The sequence below is a fragment of the Mus caroli genome, unplaced genomic scaffold (genome assembly GCF_978045245.1).
Source record: "Mus caroli unplaced genomic scaffold, Mus_caroli_1 scaffold_18, whole genome shotgun sequence".
NCBI lineage: Eukaryota > Metazoa > Chordata > Mammalia > Rodentia > Muridae > Mus > Mus caroli.
The window spans coordinates 82139946-82158940 of NW_028227273.1; the positions used below are offsets into that span (position 1 = coordinate 82139946).

Sequence of the window (18995 nt, forward strand, 5' to 3'; positions counted from 1 at the left end):
CATATATATCAAATCAGAACACTAAGAGGTCTCAGGCAAAACTGGGTTACTAAATAGCTTTCTGTCTGCAACACATTCTAGGATCGTTGTTTATTCTTGTTACTATAATTAGCACCCTATCATTTGTACAAATTAATGGGTTTCACTGTGACATTAAGATTCATGTATATGTCACCAGAGTTTTTGAACTGCCACTAATTATTTCAAGTACATACTCCTTCAAATCGAGATTTCAACTATATTGTGAGTACTGGCAATTTCATATATATTGAAAACCAGACTTTTCATAACTACTGTTATCAGATTTTTTTAATATAGAAGTTAGTATACTTCAAAGGGAAAATGTGTAGCCATATTAAAAACTATTTTATTGGACATCAACGACGATTTTATTGTACATTCGTTATCATCTTTGTTAATCTTTCAAAGGGCAAAGGGACAGGGCTTTCGCACTTTTGTTTGTTCAGGTCCAACTCCCTGAGAACGCTGGAGCAGTTTCATCAGTAAAAGATCTCCGTCTCTAGTAATGACTGCCTTTCGAGAGGCAGTAGGATTGACAATTAACCCTTTTTTTCCTTGATCCAATTATAAGGAAGAAGCTGTTAGTGAAGTCGTTAAAATAAAGGTCATTTCATTACCATCTCTCCAACCCAAAACAATCGGGGCAGGACCTGTCACTCAGTGCCTGGACAGTCATACAACTGGACACTGTTTCTCTACCTCTGAGTCCCTCCCTACTGGACGGGTGAACGATCTTGAGGATAAGAAAAGCCATTCACCAGCCCCCTGTGGGCACCCGTGGGCGTGCCGGAAGTGACGCAATCAGCCCCGCCCCAGCAAATTAAAGAGCAAGGAGGTGCGCATGCTCGAAGGAAGCGGAAGTCCGGATTTCCGGCCGGCGAGTGAAGGTGCGGATTCCGGGTGGGCGTGGGGGGCGGACGAGCTAGGGGCCGGCGGCGTGGCCAGAGGACAGGGCTATGGAGAAGCTGCGGCGCGTCTTGAGCGGCCAGGACGACGAGGAGCAAGGCCTGACGGCGCAGGTAACGTTCTCGGCCGCGGCGACAGTGGGAGGGGGGACCGCGAACCGCTGTCGGGGAGTCGGTCCCGGATCCCCGGGGCTGTCCGGTCCCCGCTTCTCTGCCATGGCCTTTCTCTGCGCCTTCCCCTCCTGCACCAAGTTCCGTCGCCCCTGCAGCGAGCAGGCCTCGGGGCCAGGCTGCCTGTGGCCGGCTCATGCATTCCAGGTCTCAAGACACATCTGGGGCTGGAGAGATGGCTCAGCGGTTAAGAGCACTGACTGCTGCTCTTCCAGAGGTCCCGAGTTCAATTCCCAGCAACCACATGGTGGCTCACAACCATCTGTAATGGGGATCTGATGCCCTTTTCTGGTGTGTCTGAAGACAGCTGCAGTGTACTCATATAATAAATAAATAAATACATCTTTAAAAAAAAATAAGGCTGAGATCTGGGCGAGAGACTGGAGAGCACGGACGTGCCAAAGGTTGCCTGTGAAGTCAGCCCTCCTTAGTAATGCATGGGTTTAATTAACAGAGCCCTTGTTTGCTTGTGACCCAGACCTGAGACTTGATAAAGACTTACTTCCTCCAGTAAGAATTAAAAATAGGCAAACAGGAACTGCTTTGTGTTTTGCACGCTAGCACACTTTGGTGTGTCTTGGCACAGACACGGGCCTGATTTTGTATTACATGAAGATGTTTTGTTTGTTCGTTTTTCCTTTCTGGTTTATTTGTTGGCAGGGCTGAGGTAGCCCGTGTTGAGACAAGTGAACTCTATATTGTATTTTGTGTTTTGTTTGTTTGTTCTTTTTTGGGTCTGTTCCAAGACAAAGTCTCACTGTGTAGCCCTCACTGGCCTGGAGCTACAAAGGTCCTCCTGCCTCTGCCTCCTGAGAACTGAAATCTGTATTGTAATTGCAACACAAAAGACTGTACATAGTCACTTCAGCAATGGCTGCAAGTATGACTTATCCACGGTGCTTGATAGTATCAACTGTTTCATGCTCCACTCTTTGTTCTAGATCTTTGCTGTAGCTATGACGGACCACATGTAGCCATTCAAAATGTAAACAGATTAAAATGTAGAATATGTTTCCGTAGTGGTGCATGCCATTTTTAAGTGTTGAGTAGCATGTGGCTGCTGTTCAGACATTGCTGGAGTGTTGTCAGGCAGTGCTCTTGTAAATCCTGGGGACAAAGAAGTGATCTTGGTCCTTGAAGCTGTTTCCGGAAGAGAGGAGATTGTGTAGAGAAGGTGAAACGCTCTGGGGGTGGTAGACGGTTAAGTGGTTATCCAGCAGCTCATCAGGTCCCCACACCATTGTCACTGAGGATGTGATAACAGTGACTGAGAGAGGCCTCCGGTGCTACGGTTCAGTGTTAGTGGAAAGTGCCGTGGAAAAGGTAAAGTGGGTTGGGAAGCTTAGGGTTGCCGTAGTGCATAGGGTAGTCAGCCTCTCAGGTAGCTCAGGGAAGCTCTTCCTGAGCTCCCCACTAGGAGAGAGTGGCAGGGATGGCCTCTGTGTGTGCTGGGCCGGTGACTGGAACAGAGGGAAAGAGGGACACGGGTAGGAGACAAAGGCAGGAGGTGGAAGATTCTGCATCCCATTGGGTCTCTTAGGCTGTGGAGAGGGTTTCAGTTCACTGTGAGTGAGTGATACTGTATTAGTCACTTTCCCATCACGGAGCACAGTACCCGGCAGCAACAACTCAAGGAGAGGGAAGGTATGTCGTGGTTCCATTTCAGAGCTTTGGTCCATCTTGATGGGGAAGGTATGGTGGACAGTTCAGTTCTTGGATAGACATATGGGAGGGGATTCGCTTCCCAGCTCCAGGAAGAAGTCAGCCCTAGTGAGTGACTTCTGTCAAGTCGGCCTTAGCATCTCAAGTTTCTGGAATGTCTCAAAGTAGGGCCACCTCTGAGAAGAGGGCGTGGGAGCCTGAGCCTGTTCACGGGGAAATCTCAGCTGTGTTGATCCAGTAACTCCCATTTTCTCACCTTTTTAAAGATTTATTGTTCCTTCATATGTATAAATATTTTGCTTTCCGAGAATGAAAGGTATGACAGTAATGAGGGACAGGGGTAGAATGTCATGGTGGCCTTGAAAGTAGTAGGTGTCTGGGGAGAACCATGGGCCTAGAGGGAAGAGTGCCTAGCATGGTGCTTGTCCTGCAGGATGTGTGGGAAGAACACATGCCCTTGGGGAGGATAGACCACAAGATGAGAGATACTTAGAAGTTGGTGAGGACCAGAAAGTTTGTGTAGAGTTCAGGGTGTTCTGCGATTGTGGGTGACCAGGCTTAGCAGGGCAGTGGGGTGGTGACTTCTTGTACTGCAGGATGGAAAAGGTCCTATCTATGGAATAGGATGGTCACCCAGATGCAGGGTTAGACAAGGGTGTCCAGGTACCCTGGAATTTGAGCTACTTTGTCCTGCTGCTGAGAGGCTTGAGGGCCAGGATTGACTAGAAGCTAGGGTTCCGGGCCCTCCTTAGCAGGTGTCTAGGACATCTTCCTACAGGGAAAGGCCTGAAGTAGGCCTCAGAGAACCCCATCCTGCTCGCTCTCCCACCACTGTGCTTCTAGAGTTAAGCCCAGGTTAGCTTCTCAGACCTGCACGTACCTAGTTCCTCCTCCACCTGCCAGGACTCTGTGCTTCAGGTGTTTCAGCTTCCTTGCCTGAGTCCTTTCTTAGCTGTACAACTTGGCAGTCTTTTGGCAAGGTCATTCTTTCTGGAATGCTCCAACCTGGCTCTTCTAGTGGAGTCAGCATTGAATGTCTTCAGAGAGATGAGGCTGTTCCTAGTTACCCTCCTATTTGCTCTGGCTGCTGTTCTCACCATTGACCGCCCTTCCCCATTTGCATGTCATTGAAGCCTAACAGGTCGCCCTGCGACCTGTCATTGAAGCCTAACAAGTCTCTGCCACGAACTGTGTGTTCATAGACTTTGACCAGAACTCAACAACTGGGGAGCTTAGAAACCACAGAAGTTTAATTTTTACTATTCAGTCCCAAGATCATGGTGAGAGTGAAATCTGTGTCTCCCAAGGGTCATCTTCTGGTCTGTGGATGTACCATTCCAGTTTCAGTGCAAGGGGTGTGGGAACTCCCTGGGGAAGGGAACTAATCCCACCTCCAAAGGTCCTGTTGCCGTGTCTGAAGGCCGCTGAGGCTCCGTGTTCCTGCACCAGTGTCTGAAAGGTTAGGATTTGGGGGAACCCTAGGTGCACATTATAGCCCAGCACGGCAGATCACTATTCCGTGTTAACAAAGGAAACTGCCGTGTTCCACCTTCAAGTTCACCGAATGGAAGATGCTAATAAAACCCCCTGTTAGGTAAGCCAAGCAGTGGCTCTCAGAAGACTATGACCTGCCAAGGTGCTGTGCAACAGTTAGTTACTGTGATGGTTTGTATATGCCAGGCTCGAGGAGTGGCACTATTAGAAGGTGTGGCTCTGTTGAAGTAAGTGTGTCGCTGAGGATGTGGGCTATAAGACCCTCATCCTAGCTGCCTGGAAGTCAGTATTCTGCTAGCAGCCTTCAGATGAGAATGTAGAACTCTCAGCTCCTCCTGCACCGCGTCTGCCTGAATGCTGTGTGTTCTTGCCTTAATGATAATGGACTGAACCTGTGAACCTGTAAGCCAGCCCTGATTAAATGTTGTCCTTATGAGTTGCCTTGGTCATAGTGTCTGTTCAAAACAGTAAAACTCTAAGACAGTTAACTTTTTTTTTTTTTAATCATAAAACTCCAAAAATTCATGTGGTCTCTGAGTTGAGTCTTCTACATGTTATTGAGCTGCCCAGTTGCTGAGGCCTCTACATAGTTGCAGGATTAGGACAATCACAGAAAAAGACCAAGCAGTTAAGGTTAGAGAATCAAGCCTTTCAGGCCCGTCTTCAGGCCTGGGGTACACTGTGTGAAAATGAAAGGTCACAGCCAGTGAGGAGCTGCAGGTCAGGACTGTGGCTCCCTTCAGAGCCTATGGTGCTCCAGGCCCATGTGGAATGGCAGCTTCCCAGGAGGCTCATGGTCAGTCCCGAACAGTCACTCCAGTGCTGTGTTCTGAATGCTCCCCAAATTCATATGCTAAGGCCTAACTTCCAGCATGCCAGTCTACTTTGCTTAACAGGGAGACCATTTGCCCCTTCTATCATGTGTAGGGGCAGCAGACACCTTGTCTATTAACACTTGATCTTAGATTCACAGTTTCCAGAGTCAGGAGAAGGAAGAGGAGGAAGAAGAGGTGGTGGTGGTGGTGGTGATGGTGATGGTGTTTGTTACAGCACCTCGCATACTGGTTTGTTTGTTTGTTTTTTAGACAAGGTGTCTGTGTGGCTGGCTTGGACCTCACTGTGTAGACAAGGGTGGTCTGAACTCATGAGTTCCTCCTACCTCTGCCTCTCAAGTGCTAGGATTAAAGACAGGCCCCACCATGCCTGATCAGCATATAGTATTTGTTTGTTTATAACCAGGAGCTGAGCCCCTCACCTAGCTCTTAGAAGCACATTGTTGTTCTCAGGATCAGGAGTGGCTGGCCTGCTGTCTGGCTGGCGGGCTGGATGGCTGTGGAGGCTGGAGGGAGCTTTTTTTTTTTTAGATTTTGTTTCAAGGAAGTTCCTGAAGCAGGCCTGAGGGGTGGGACCCTAAAGCAGGTAGGCAAATGTGTACCTCCCTGGGACAGGTAGGAAGAGTCTCTTCCGGGGAGCCAGAGCAGGGGCCTGGGTGCTCTTGTAAGTAAGTGGATGTCTTAGGTACTTTTCTATTGCTGTGATAAGACAGCATGACCAAGGCAGCTTACAGAAGAGTTTATTTGAAGTGTGAGTCCATGACCGTCATGGTAGGGAGTATGACACCAGGTAGGTGAACATGGCTCTGGACAGTAGCGGAGAGCTCACATCTTGAGAGACAACATGAGGTAGAGAGCTAACTGGGAATGGCATGGACCTTCCAAACCACAAAGTTCACCCCCACCCCCACCCCAGTGGCACACCTCTTTTAGCAAAGCCATAAATATTAATCCTGCCCAAACAGTTCCACCAACTGGGGGCCAAGCACTCACAGTAAGTGAGTGGATGGGGGCAGCTGTCACTCAAACCGCCATGGGAGCCATGAGCTGCTGCCTTCAGTTCTCTCTGCTGTCAGTAGGTGGAGTTGTCTGCTCAGTGAGGAGGCTTGAGGTAGCTCTAGAAAACAGGTTGGGGGTGGGGAGACTGAAAACAGACTTGACCAAGAGTGGTGCTCAACATTATTGCCACTGAAATGAGGAGAAGCTGAGGGCCTGATAAGGAGCCTGTGAGGCAGGCCAGGTAGCAGCTCCTAGGACACTGCTTATTTTTTTAAGACTAGTTTTCTTTTGTGTATATGACTGCTTTGTCTGCATGTATGCATGTGCACCATATGCATAGCTGATGCCCACTGGGGCCAGAAGACGGCCTTGGACGCCTGGAACCTGAATTGGGAACAGTTGTGACTGCCATATGAGTGCTGGGAGTTGAACCCAGGTCCAGTGTATCTGAAAGTGCTCTTAGCTCCTGAACCCCAGCCCCAAGACTGGGGTTTTTGAACAAGGATTTCAGAGACAGAGGAACTGTGGGGAAGAAGGCTCTGGCAGTCAGTCAGTGGGTGATGAGAGAGAAAAGCCACTGGCGATGGACTGAAGAACAGAACCGATGGGCTGCCCATGTTGAATTTGGAGAACAGGCAAGATCTACCATGTGGGTAGGATTGGCTTTGTGGCCAGGAATCCTGAAGGACAGGACCAAGGAACCTGGTTAGGGGCAACTGAGGGGCAAAGTGGCTCTTTACCTCATAAACCCCAGGAGGAGAGGGGACAAGCAAGTGTGCTGCTCAGAATAGATGTGAGGAGCAGGGCCTTCCGCTTCTGCTGATTGCTGTCTTTTGCCAGCCATTGGGGGAGAGATGGAGGGGACGCAGAAATGAGGGCTTTCACTATATTGAAAGCCACAGCAAGTGTTCTGGAGGCATGGGCTCTGGGCTCTGTGGCTGTAACTCTCCCTGGCCCTGCAGGTGGTGTGGCCCTGGGCCTTAGTCTGTCATCAAGTACAGGTGCAAAGCTGGGGTTACTGTGTGGTGTGTCCATTCATTCTCCTCATTGCCTGTGTGGCTGAGGAGTCAGTGTCAGTGGTTCGTCTTTCAGTCCTGATTCCTTGCTGTGTCTTCTCAGTGGCCTCCCTGTCAAAGGCTTTACTGTCTCATGTGATAGCAAGAAGTCCTGAAGATGAAAAGTGAAAATTGTATGCATGTATGACAGAGCATGGTGTTCTGATGTGTGTGACAGCAGATTATTTGTTAAGTGATGTACACATTTGGGGTGTCTTATTCTGTGATGAAAATACAGGTAGTGTATAAATCCCTGGTAAGAAGGGGCATTGGGTGTCCATAGCCCATTCACCCAATTTACAACCACATGTCCAGTTAGGCTGTAGTGGGTGGAATTGCTGGAATCAGGATGTCTAACTTAAACGGCAAAGACACTAAGAAACATTAAACGTGGTGTGTTGCGCTGACGGAGCACTTTTCTCTCTGCCTTTCATGCTGCATAAGGATTCCCAGATGATCTGTTGAGGTAAGAAGTGGAGACCAAGGGGATTGCAAGCTGATGCCCACAAATTCCTATTATGATTTCACGGCTGAGAATGTCCTGAGCTGCTGTTCTTACTGCTCTTAAGTGTATATCATAGTGCCCATTAGAAATTTAAATTTGGGGTAGAAATTCTTGTAAGTTTCTAATTCTAGCTTTGAACTTGCTGTATAGTGGAGGCTGGCTCTCAACTCCTGATCCTCTTGCCTCTACTTCCCGAGTATCGGGATTACAGATATGCAGTACCATGATTGGCTAAATTTCTAGTTTCTTCAAGGGCCCCAGAAGCCAGCTCGCTCCTTAGGCTAGAGATCCATTGCAAAGTGGTTCTCTGAGGACCCAGGCTCACCTCTGGGTGAAGCACACCCTTGCTAGGTGCCTTCCATTTCCCTATCCAGGTCCCCCTGCTTCCTTAAAGGTCTCTACCGAGATCATCCTTGCCTCACTCTGCAGGCCTGGCAGAAGTTGAGAGGTATAGGATGAGCCTGTGTGCAGGCCCAGCTTCAGCAGTGTCCAGCATGCAGCCTACCTGGCTTTATTCCAGTTGAATCTTTACCATCGTGTTGTTGTACCTAGATGAACGTGAATGTGCTGCACCCAACAGGGAAGGACTTTATGAGACCTAAAAAGTACTGTGATTCTACCTACCAGGTTGTTTTCCAGCATCAGCTGATGTTCATTGTCCTTATAACCACAGAAGTGACAGTATTATAGAGTCAGGTCCATGTTAACAATGAATGCTGCCAAGTATGGTGGCACACACCTTTAATCCCTGCACTTGGGAGGCAGAGGCAGGCATATCTCTGAGTTCAAGGCCAGCCTGGTCTACATGATGAGTTCTAGGACAGCCAGAGGTATGTAGAGAATCCCTGTCTCAAAAGACAAAGAAGCTTGCTTAATGTAGTAGAGTCAGATTTATACATGCTGATCTAACTTTCTTAACTGTCCCTCTTTTCTAAGGTCCTGGATGCCTCATCCCTGAGTTTCAACACCAGGTTGAAGTGGTTTGTCATATGCTTTGTTGCTGGCATTTTCTTTTCATTCCTTGTGAGTTAAGGCATTGTCTTTTTTTAATAGTCTTACATTGTTCTGAATGAATATTTTAATTTAAAACCAACAGAAGTAGCCTGCTTTATCTAAATGTTAGATTATTTTGATGGAACACAGTGACCTTTAATAAGTGTGTAAGGATTGATTAAAAATAAACAGAAGGGCTGGTGAGATGGCTCAGTGGGTAAGAGCACCCGACTGCTCTTCCGAAGGTCCAAAGTTCAAATCCCAGCAACCACATGGTGGCTCACAACCACCCATAATGAGATCTGATGCCCTCTTCTGGTGTATCTGAAGACAGCTACAGAGTACTTACATAAAAATAAATAAATAAATCTTAAAAAAAAAATAAACAGAAATTAATGTTATGGTAATTTGGAGAAAATGTTAAAATTGTATTTGGAACACCAATTTTTCTTGAAAACTAGACAATCAATGATTTAGATGTGTTGCAGTAAGCCTGTTTTAACTTGGCATTCAAGTGAATACTTAGTTTGCGACCAGTGTGAAGACAGTTCTGCTAGTGCACATCTGTAGACACAAGAGACTACATTACCACAGTTGTGTTTGGGCATTACTGTAGAGTACTTAGTGTCAGCTGCTGGAGTAGAGCTTTCTAGTTCTGGGTTCTGAAGGTCATATTGTTATCTAACTAACTATAAATTCTACTTTAGGGAACGGGGCTGCTATGGCTTCCCAATGGCATGAAACTCTTTGCAGTATTTTACACCCTTGGAAACCTTGCTGCATTGGCCAGGTGTGTGTATACTTTGGCTTCTTAAAATGCCTTGTTTACTTTTGGTTCCAGATTTTCTTTCTAATAAGTCTTTGTAAGTAGCATGTTTCTGTTGATTGTTTATAATGTCAATTCTGCAGCAAAATTTATGTTCACTCTGTAATACTACTATTGTATTGAGTTCTGGGGATACTGAGTGGCCAGCCGTGCATTGGGGAAGCACAGAGGCCAGGTCCCAGGCTGAGGTCTGCTCCAGGGCTCAACTGTATAGTTGTCCTGGCTCTTGTGGAGTGAAGGTTTTGTGAGGAAGGGTGCACACAGGAAGCTAGGAACAGATGTGACAGTGTTGGTGCAGTGCAGAGAACTGAAGCTGGCAAGCAGCAGGGACTGGAGCTGCCGGGTGTCTTCTGAGAGAGAGCATTGCTGTGGGGATGAGTAGAGCATCAGGCCACTTGTGATGCTCTAGCAACATGCTTCTGCAGGCGGGGAGCCCAAAATCAGCGCCTCAGTCATCTGCTGAGAGCTGCACCCTGTATCCCTGAGGAGTTGCACACACTTCCATGTTTGGAGTCACCTCAGGGCCTTGCTTCCACCCATATGGGGATGGGAGGCAGTCTGTGGCCTCTTCACCCTCATGCCATCATACCAATATCATGTTAAGTCCATAGCATGTCTTGAAGTGTCCTTTCAAAGGTAAGGGGAAAAACAAGCATGGTGAACATGCATGTAATACCTGTTTTCTGGAGGAGAAAACAGAACTATTGCAAAGTCTAGGCTAGCCTGGGCTAGTAGCAAGACCATATGTCAAAATGGCAACAAAATGAAAGTAACTGCTCAGTACTCAGAAGGGAAGGCAAGAGGATTGTGAGTTTATGGCCAGCGTAGGCTACATAGAAAGACCCTGTCTCACAGGAACAACAACAAACTAAGTTAGGGGAGAAGTTCCCACTACAGAAGGGTGAGGTGTTTAAGGCCAGCCTAAGCTTTGTCCCAAACAGCAACAAACAACAGATCCACAGACAAGTAAAGCAAGAAATAAAACAACTCACACAATTTGTTTTATAGCAATTTTATTTCTGCATAGCCAGACAAATTACTAGAGCCATCTCTTACTTTGTTTCAAATAGTACATGCTTTTTAATGGGACCTGTGAAGCAACTGAAGAAAATGTTTGAAACAACAAGATTGCTTGCAACAATTATTATGCTTGTAAGTAAATAATGTTAATTTTATAAACATATTAATGACTTTTCTGAATTATTGCTGAGAGAGTGAGTGTGTGTGTGTATGTGTGTGTGTGTGTGTGTGTGTGAGTGTGAGTGTGAGTGAGGTGGGGTAACAGGATGTTAAAGGATCTGGCTTGTACAGCACTGTTCAGTGTGATTGGCCGGATGAAACATGCTTCTCGTCGCATGTGTGTTGTATAGCTGGAAATGGTTATGAAAATCAGCTGTCATATTTCATTTTTAAGCCCTACACATGTTGGGATGTCTGTTCCTCGGGGGAGAAGGTGCAGTACTTGTGAACTCATAGCAGTCTTCTCAGAGAGAATTGGAATTGTTGTTGTGGGGACAGCTTCTCAGCAGTGCTCTGAGTTGAGTCCCATCATGCAACAGGCTCTTATTGTGACTGTCACTATGGCTGTCACTTAGTGCTCTGAATTTCTGTGGCTGTCACTCAGTGCTGGTTGTTGAGTCACACTGTTTGCAGGAAAATGTTGAATGTGAATTAAGTTGCTGCACACCCAGATTCTGCCTTGCGGTAATGGTGAAGACAACTGCTGCCTCAGTGCAGAATCAGCAGTGTTAGGTGCTCTCTGGGTAGAGAGAGGAAAGCTGAACCTTAGACCCCCAGGCAAACCCTGGCCCCTGAGCTGACGATGGTCAGACTGGGGTCACATAAGCCTTCCCAGGTTAGACTCCCACTTTTGTTCTCCCCAGCTCGTCCAGGTGCCATGGGTGTGCAGCAGGCTCATGCAGTCTCCTGTGTGAAGCATTGTCCAGCGCTGTAAAGGAAACATGATAGAGCATGCTGGCGCTGTTGGCACTGCCATGAGCATCAGCAAGACACAGGAGTAGCCTCTTGCTTCTCTAAACTTGACTTTCCAGTCTTTCCCTTTACTTGACCAGCACATTATTTAGGGCTTCAGTTTGCTGGGACAGCGGATAGGCTTTCTATAGGCTTTAAGGTGGCACCAGAGTCCATTGTCCTATTTATTTATTTATTCTGTTGCATGTTATCCAAGCAGATGAATGCAGAAGTTTCTGCGTTTTTGTTGGGCCCTTGAAGAACCTCAGGTTTCTCATGAACTTTTTCCTTCCCTGTAGTTGTGCCTGGTGTTTACCCTGTGTGCTGCTCTGTGGGTAAGTTACATCAGCCAATCTGGCTATCTGCTCACTGTCCCCACTCCACCATTGTCCTAGAACAAAACTGAGGCCAGGTTCATGAAGCCCTCAAGAGAGTCGTCAGTGTCCCATAAACAGATGTAAGGTGGGTCTGCGGTCTCTAACCTATCCAGAGGTTGTTAAGCATAGGGCCCTGTGAGCACACTCATGCTGAGACTGGTTGCTACTCTGACAGCGTCCTAGACTGGACTTAGTGTCCTAGTCTGCTGCAGACTCTCTGTGTGCTTTGGGGGAAGCAACAGTGTGAAAAGCTCCCAGAGAAGGTAGGTCCAGAGAACAAGCAGATCAACAAATAGGATTAAAAAGAATCTCCATCAGGACCACATACGGTGGTGATATCTTTAATCAGCATCCTAGAGGCAGAGACAGACAGCTCTCTTGAGTTTGAGGTCAGCCTGCTCTACATAGTAACTTCCAGGTCAGCTAAGGGCTCCATGTGTGTGTGGTTGTGCCATAAGGAAGTCAGAGGATAACTTGCAAGAGCCAGTTCTCTCCTTCCACAATGTGGTTGCTGGGTTGTCAGACTTGGCAAACAATTGCTTTTACCCACTAATCCATCTTGTCTCCTCCTCTCAACTTTAAGGGTAGGGGCTAGTTGTGAAGCTTAGTGGTAGAGAGCATTTGTCCAGCTGGAGACAAGTCCTCGGCACCTGCCCACCTTCTTCCCCCCCAATGATTAGGAATTCTCAAGTCAGTTATCTTAGAACATTGTAGGAACTTCATATTATCCCAGAAGACTGCAGTAGTATAATTGTCCTTTTAAACAAACAAACAAAAACAAATAAAACAAACTCTCTGGGTGATGGTTGGATGCACCTTTAATCCCAGCACCAAGGAGGCAGAGGCAGGAGGACCTTTGTGAGTTTGATGCCAAAGTGAGTTCCAGGACAGCCAGGACTACACAGAGAAACCATGTCTCACAAAAAGAAGCAAAACCAAAAACCTCAAGAAGCCAGGCATGATAGTGCATGCTATAATCCCAGTGCGTGGGAGGTTGAGGCAGGATTGCTATAGGTTCAAGGCCAGTCTGGGCTGTGTATCAAAACATCTCCAAAGAACAAAATATTGAGGGTGAGTAATTCCATGGAGCTTTGCGGGGTTTTAAATGCTGATTGTAGGAAGGGTCACATCAAGCTATAACCTTGGAGAGTTCTATTTCCAGCCTTTGCATACGGTTACTTATGCTGTGTATTTTATAGTATTTAAGATATTAGGGATGGCATTGGAAAGGAAATGTACTTTCGTGGGCAATATTTAAAGTTTTGAAATATATAAGGATAAAAACAAACAAACAGGATATCCATTTTAAAGCGAAGAATTGAACCTGATTTATAATGCTACTTTTTAAAACTTGAATGTGTTGTTTGTTGCTAGTGGCGGAAGAAGGGGCTGGCCTTACTCTTCTGCATATTGCAGTTCTTGTCGATGACCTGGTAAGTCTCTTCTTATACCAGCTATAGAATAAAAACTGTCCAGGATGTTAGAAGCATCATTTAGATTCTAGAGAGCCCTAGGAAAGGGAGTAGAGGCCTATGCCTGTGATCCAGACTCCTGCAAAGTCAGATGGAGTGAGGCCCATTCTGAACACTGCCTCTCTGGTACTTGTAGAGAGAGTTGTGGTATCTGGGTGCACTGGCTATGGGGGCAGGCACGGAAATGTAGACAAAGCCACCTGAATTCTCTCAGGAGGAAGCTCCCAGGATGTGCTTACAGGTGTCAGGTGCCCCAGGCATTCCACCTGCTGTTGCTGTTGCCTTCTTTCCAGTGCCACATCCTCCTCACAGTCCCCTGTGACTCACTCTGCCTCTACTCACAGGCCTGGGACGCCCCAGCCAGCCACTCCTCACCTGCTCCCCATCAGACTGCAGAGCACGTTTTCCTTGCCTTTTTCAACTTTGTTGTTCTGTGTCTTTCCCATTGCCTGTCACCCTGCTGGGCTCAGCTCCTCTTGTGGCTGTTTCTCCTGTCCACTGACAGATACCACATCGGTGTATCTCGGGCTCACCATGTACGGTTGCTTGACTCTTTCATTGCAATGTGAAGAATCTAGGCTAAATCACATCGGCTACTCTCTTATATTTTGCTTTCCTTTGATGTGTTCCAGTTGGCTTTTCTCCAGAAAGTTGTCACCATACTTAGTAATGTTAGCTTTTGCTGGAAAGATAAGAGGGTAACTTCTGCAGAAGGCCTCAGCATCAGCAGCAGGGTCGCTGAGGTGTACTTATTAGGTGTACATTGTCAGTTGTGTGGATAGCTCAGTGACAGAGGACCTGGGCTCCATCCCCAGCACAGCAAACTCTACAAGCTGCGTATGAGGCAGCCTTGTTACTCGGGGCTGCAGGTCTGGGAAAGTTGGGTCTTCCACAAGTTCCTAGTCAGTGCTGTTGCCCGAGATGGAGTCACAGCTTGAGGACCACCGGCCTGTGTTCTGCAGCCGAGGTGGCTACAGTAGATGTGTCCGCTGGGAATAGACGGGCTTGGTGTAGAGAAAATGTCAACATGGTCGACTCTCTCTTGCAGGTACAGTCTGTCCTACATCCCGTATGCAAGGTGAGCTCTGAATCCCATTGTACTCCTGAACACGAGTTTAAATAATTTTCACATTAAGCTATTTATGGCTGGGCATGGTAGCACAACTTTGTGAGTTCAAGGCTTATCTGATCTATATAGTGAGCACCAGGCCAGTCAGGCCTACATAATGAGACAACAAAATTTACAGGAGGCTTTTTTAGTTAACTTTGTTGACTTTGTTGCTTTAAGAAAGCTATTTAAGAACGACTGGAAAGCTTGGCTTACTGCCTTCAGGTGAATGGACATCTTGCTGCACAGCAGCTGGGGTGGCGCTTGCTCCTGCCTTGCTGTATGAACACTAACAGGGAATTTGAAAAGAAATTTGGACCTTTCTGTTAAGTGCCCAAGAGGCAGAGACTCCAGCAAGAACAGTTCTATTTTGGAAAGTAATAAGGGAAGTTAGGGTTAGGGAATCAAGGTACATTAATGTTCTTAGCTAGCAGAAAGTGCTCTCTTCTGCAGGTTGGGGGCCAGGGGTGATAGATGGGTGAATGGCCAGATCCAGGCAGCCAGTGTAGTCTCCCATGCTGTTTCTTTGTGCTTTTCTAGAGGAATTCATGATGATTTAGTCGTAGAAGAAAACCCTGAGTTAATTCCAACCTTAGACCTGATAGATTTGGAAAAAGCAATTCTGGTGAAGTAGGGCTTTGTCGCTGGAATTTGGAAACACCTATATATTTAAAAGACAGCAGAGTTGTATACCTATGTGAACAGTGGGAGACACTGTTTTTACTCCACCTCTTACTGTATTTCTGACAAACACATAAAAGGAGAAAACACAAAGCAGAGTGAGCTGCAGGAAGGAGGCCCCTGGCCAGTGCAGAGGCACGAGACGCTGTCCCTGCCCATCCAAGCCAGGGCTCTGGGGACACGGCCCAGCTCCTGGAAGGTGACCGTGTGCCCCAGCAGTCAAGGCTTCTGGCTGGAGAGCGGCAGGCAACATGCAGAATACATTACAAATTTTTTAGTGGGTGTTTTAAACAGCAAGTTGTGTTTGTTTGTTTGTTTGTTTGTTTGTTAATTAAAGCACGTTATGTAATGGTTTAGACACTTAGAGAAGAAAACATGAAAGCCAAATGAAGTTTATCCCATCATTTTGGGGATTTTTAGGATGCAGCACAGAGAGTCACTGTCTCTGCTTCCTTGTCTCTGGAGCAAGCAGCTTTGCTCACACTTTACCTCCATGATGTCCTGCCTCACTCTGGCCAGATCCCAATGGGTAAATAACCAGGATACAGGCTGACTCCACATAGGAGAGAATATAAGTGGAGCTTGCCCCCCAGAAATGGCTTTATCTGGCTCACATTTCCAGGTGGCAGTCCATCTCTGACAGAAGTCAGGCCAGGAACTGAAGCATGAACCGTGGAGAGTCACTGTTTGCTGCCTGTCAGGGGACTGAGGTGTGGCCAGCTTTGCCATAAGCTTCAGGAGCATTTCCTGGGGGCTGGTACTGTCCACAGTGGGCTGAGCCCGCTTGTATCAATTAATCAAAACAGTCCCCACAGACATGCCCACAGGACAGTCTGATCCATCAACCCCTCACCTGAGATTCCTTCTCAGTTGATTGTTTAAGCCGAATAGGACAGGCGAGAGGATTCTGTTTTTTCTGTGGCTGACTAAAACTCCATTGTGGGGCTGGAGAGCTGGCTCAGCAGTGCTTGCTGCTCTTCTGGAGGTGGCTCATCCACCTGCATTTCTAGCCCAGCACCTAGGGGTCTGTTTGCCTTTTCTGGACTCCGCAGGCATCCACAGTCATGGCAGACACGCAGATATATACAACATATACAAAAATAAAATCAGTATTTTAAAAACCAACCCATCTTCTCCTTCCATTCACACCTACTGTTGGACGTGTTGGCTGACTCCATAGCTTTGCTGTTGTGACCAGTACATGAGTATGCAAGTTAAAAAAAAAAAAAAACAAAACCACAAAAACATTAATTCTTACAAAAACTTAATTCCCAGATTATTTTGTTATTGAGAGTCATTTCTTTTATTAAAATCAGGGTTATGTGCTAGTAAAAATTCCTGTAATAAATACCATTTAAAAAATTAACAAGAATACTTCAAAAGCACTCGTAAGTATTGCGAGTGAATCTCAGCAAAGCCTTGGTTCTTTGGAAACCGGGCTGCAGAGTCCAGCCCTGCTTGAAGTTGCTAGTATGTGGTGGGACGCTGCTGATGCTCCTGCACCCTGCTGCTTCATGGCCCTTTCTCCTTCCTTCCCTCAGGGACGCGGTGCTCAAGTGCTGCTCCTCACTCTTGGGTTGAAAGTCGCACGAGCCCAGGAGGAGTGCTTGGGAACAGTGCTGATGCTGTGCCTGCCCCAGTGATCACTCCAGAAGCGGCAGCAGCCTCAGCCCATGCCATGGACCGCTGCACCTCACTGCGTAGCCCTCCATTCCCTGCCCGCTAACCTCTGCTTCCAAAGACAGGAGGGTATAATCATTGCCACTTGTAAATAATTTTTACTCAGTTTTTAGTCTTTACAAACAGCTTTTGAAATGTGAATATTTAAGGTATAAACCTGTGTTATAAGATATATCCATCTTATTTGGCTTTTTAAATGCTCTACAACTTTAAAAGGATTTTTTTTAACTTTAAAAATGTGAAACTTTATATACTTCAAGCTTAAAATTACTTATTAAGTGTAATAAAAAGTAATATATGTATCTTTACAGTTTTGAAATAAACTACTCTTGGAAATGTAACATTTTCTGGATCAACTGTATAATACATTAAGTAGCTTAGCTCAAAGAAACCCAGCCCCAGCTCTGGGTGACGTGTAGCCTCTGTCTGTGTGACAGGATGGGCGTGAGAAAAAAACCAGCTCTCAAGTCAAGGGCCCCACATGGCCACTTTGAATCCCAGCTCTTGGGAGAGCAGCCAGAGGTACACAGTGAGGCTCCACATGGGAGCCCGGAGTGAAGAGCAGCAGGTGCTCCTAACCAGAGACAACCCACCTACCCAAAGCATCATCCAAGGGGTGTGTGTGTGGGGGGGGGGGCTGCTGGTCAGAAGGTGGCCCCAGAGGTGCCAAGGACCGCCTACTGCTTTCATCCCAGGATAGGGATCAGGGAGGAGGGGGGAGAAGAGAGCTGGCTTTGGGGGGCAACAGGATATGAGGAAGCAGTGACTCGCTATCTCCTTCAGGTCTCCACAGGCTGACAGTGGCCCAGTGGCAGCAGGAGTACACTTGTGGGGACAGAATGAGTGGCTCAGGCAGGTGCAGATGAAGAGGGGAGGCCTCCTCAGTGGTGTATGGAAGAATCGCTCTTGTCTCTGCCTGGTGGGTGGCCCAGCAAGCGTGTAATGGACACGAGGTAGAGAAGGTGCAGCCACTCTGCTCAGTGTCCCAACATACAGAAATGGTGAGAGAGGTGACAGGCGACTCGGGCACCCTGTGCACCTGGGCGCCGGAGAGATGACCCTGCTTAGGAATACTTGCTTTTGGGCTGGTGAGATGGCTCAGTGGGTAAGAGCACCCAACTGCTCTTCTGAAGGTCCGAAGTTCAAATCCCAGCAACCACATGGTGGCTCACAACCATCCGTAACGAGATCTGACTCCCTCTTCTGGAGTGTCTGAAGACAGCTACAGTGTACTTATATATAATAAAAATAAATAAATCTTTAAAAAAAACAACAAAAAAAAAACTTGCTTTTAAGCCGGGCGGTGGTGGCACACGCCTTTAATCTCAGCACTTGGGAGGCAGTGGCAGGCGGATTTCTGAGTTCAAGGCCAGCCTGGTCTACAAAGTGAGTTCCAGAACAGCCAGGGCTATACAGAGAAACCCTGTCTCGGAAAAACAAAAGAATACTTGCTTTTCTCTAGAGAACCAGTTTAATTCCTAGCACCTGCGGAGTAGCTCACAACCATCTTTTAATTCCAGTTTTAGGGGATCTGCGCCCCCTTCTGGCCCGCGGAGGCACCACGTGCACATGGTGACCAGACACACATGGTGCCAGATAAGAACTTAGGCACCCCTGCCCAGTAGAGGCTCTGGGTACCTTTCGGAAGTGTGGGATGTACAGAGGTTCCATCCTGTGGCTGTGTGCTGTGCTGCTCAGCACCTGCTGGGCTCACTGACAGATCTGCTGAGACTCCGAAGCAGGTCTTCGACAATTCCCATATGACGGGAGTGAAGGAAAGAGCCTGCATTTCAGGCCCAGGCAAGAACAGTCACAAGCTGTGCTCCCCACAGGTGCCTGGCTCCTCTAACGCTCCTAGCCTGTCCAATTGGCCCAGGGCTGGTAGGCCAAGCCCTGCTGTGCACTTTACTGTGCCACTCCTTTGAGTCACCTTGTTCTCCTTCCCTGGATGTCACTTGCTGTGTCACCCATACCTTCTAAAGAAAACAGAATTAAGGGGTCCCCTTTGAAAAATATCTCCAAGTAGACTTTAAAACCCTGATGTTTGCTCACCTTGTTCCCTGTCCTGACTGTGTATAGCCAGTCTCAAGGAAGAGTTCTTTCAGAACTTGGGAGACAAAGAAGCAGAGGCTACTTGGAAGAGCTGAATCTGGGTAGCCTAGCCCAGAGCCCGGAGCCCGGAGCCCGGAGCCTGTAGCCTGTAGTAGCCCTTGGGAGTTCTTCCTGTGCAAGAATCACGGTG

At 47.3% G+C, this 18995-nt stretch overlaps 1 protein-coding gene across 2 annotated transcripts; it reads left to right on the plus strand.

Moving 5' to 3' along the window:
* The first annotated feature begins 866 nt into the window (after window positions 1-866).
* Sft2d1 (SFT2 domain containing 1) lies at window positions 867-17094 on the plus strand. 2 transcript variants are annotated; one of them, XM_029471510.2, is made up of 9 exons: window positions 867-1040; window positions 7585-7606; window positions 8582-8668; window positions 9346-9428; window positions 10535-10616; window positions 11735-11770; window positions 13187-13245; window positions 14333-14362; window positions 16615-17094. In XM_029471510.2, exons 4-9 carry the CDS (start codon window positions 9376-9378, stop codon window positions 16652-16654), a joined length of 300 nt encoding a protein of 99 aa, XP_029327370.1. In that variant the 5' UTR covers window positions 867-1040; window positions 7585-7606; window positions 8582-8668; window positions 9346-9375; the 3' UTR covers window positions 16655-17094. The 2 variants fall into 2 exon arrangements, with proteins under 2 accessions (XP_029327370.1, XP_021042242.1); XM_021186583.2 differs by lacking the exon at window positions 7585-7606.
* Window positions 17095-18995: the final 1901 nt, after the last annotated feature.

Bases quoted from the DNA above. Each gene is read 5' to 3' on its own strand.
- Sft2d1 (XM_021186583.2), top strand. From the start codon at position 978: ATGGAGAAGCTGCGGCGCGTCTTGAGCGGCCAGGACGACGAGGAGCAA. The intron at 13,246-14,332 runs GTAAGTCTCTTC...TCTCTCTTGCAG, and splicing joins CAGTTCTTGTCGATGACCTG to GTACAGTCTGTCCTACATCC. The intron at 14,363-16,614 runs GTGAGCTCTGAA...TCCTTCCCTCAG, and splicing joins TCCTACATCCCGTATGCAAG to GGACGCGGTGCTCAAGTGCT.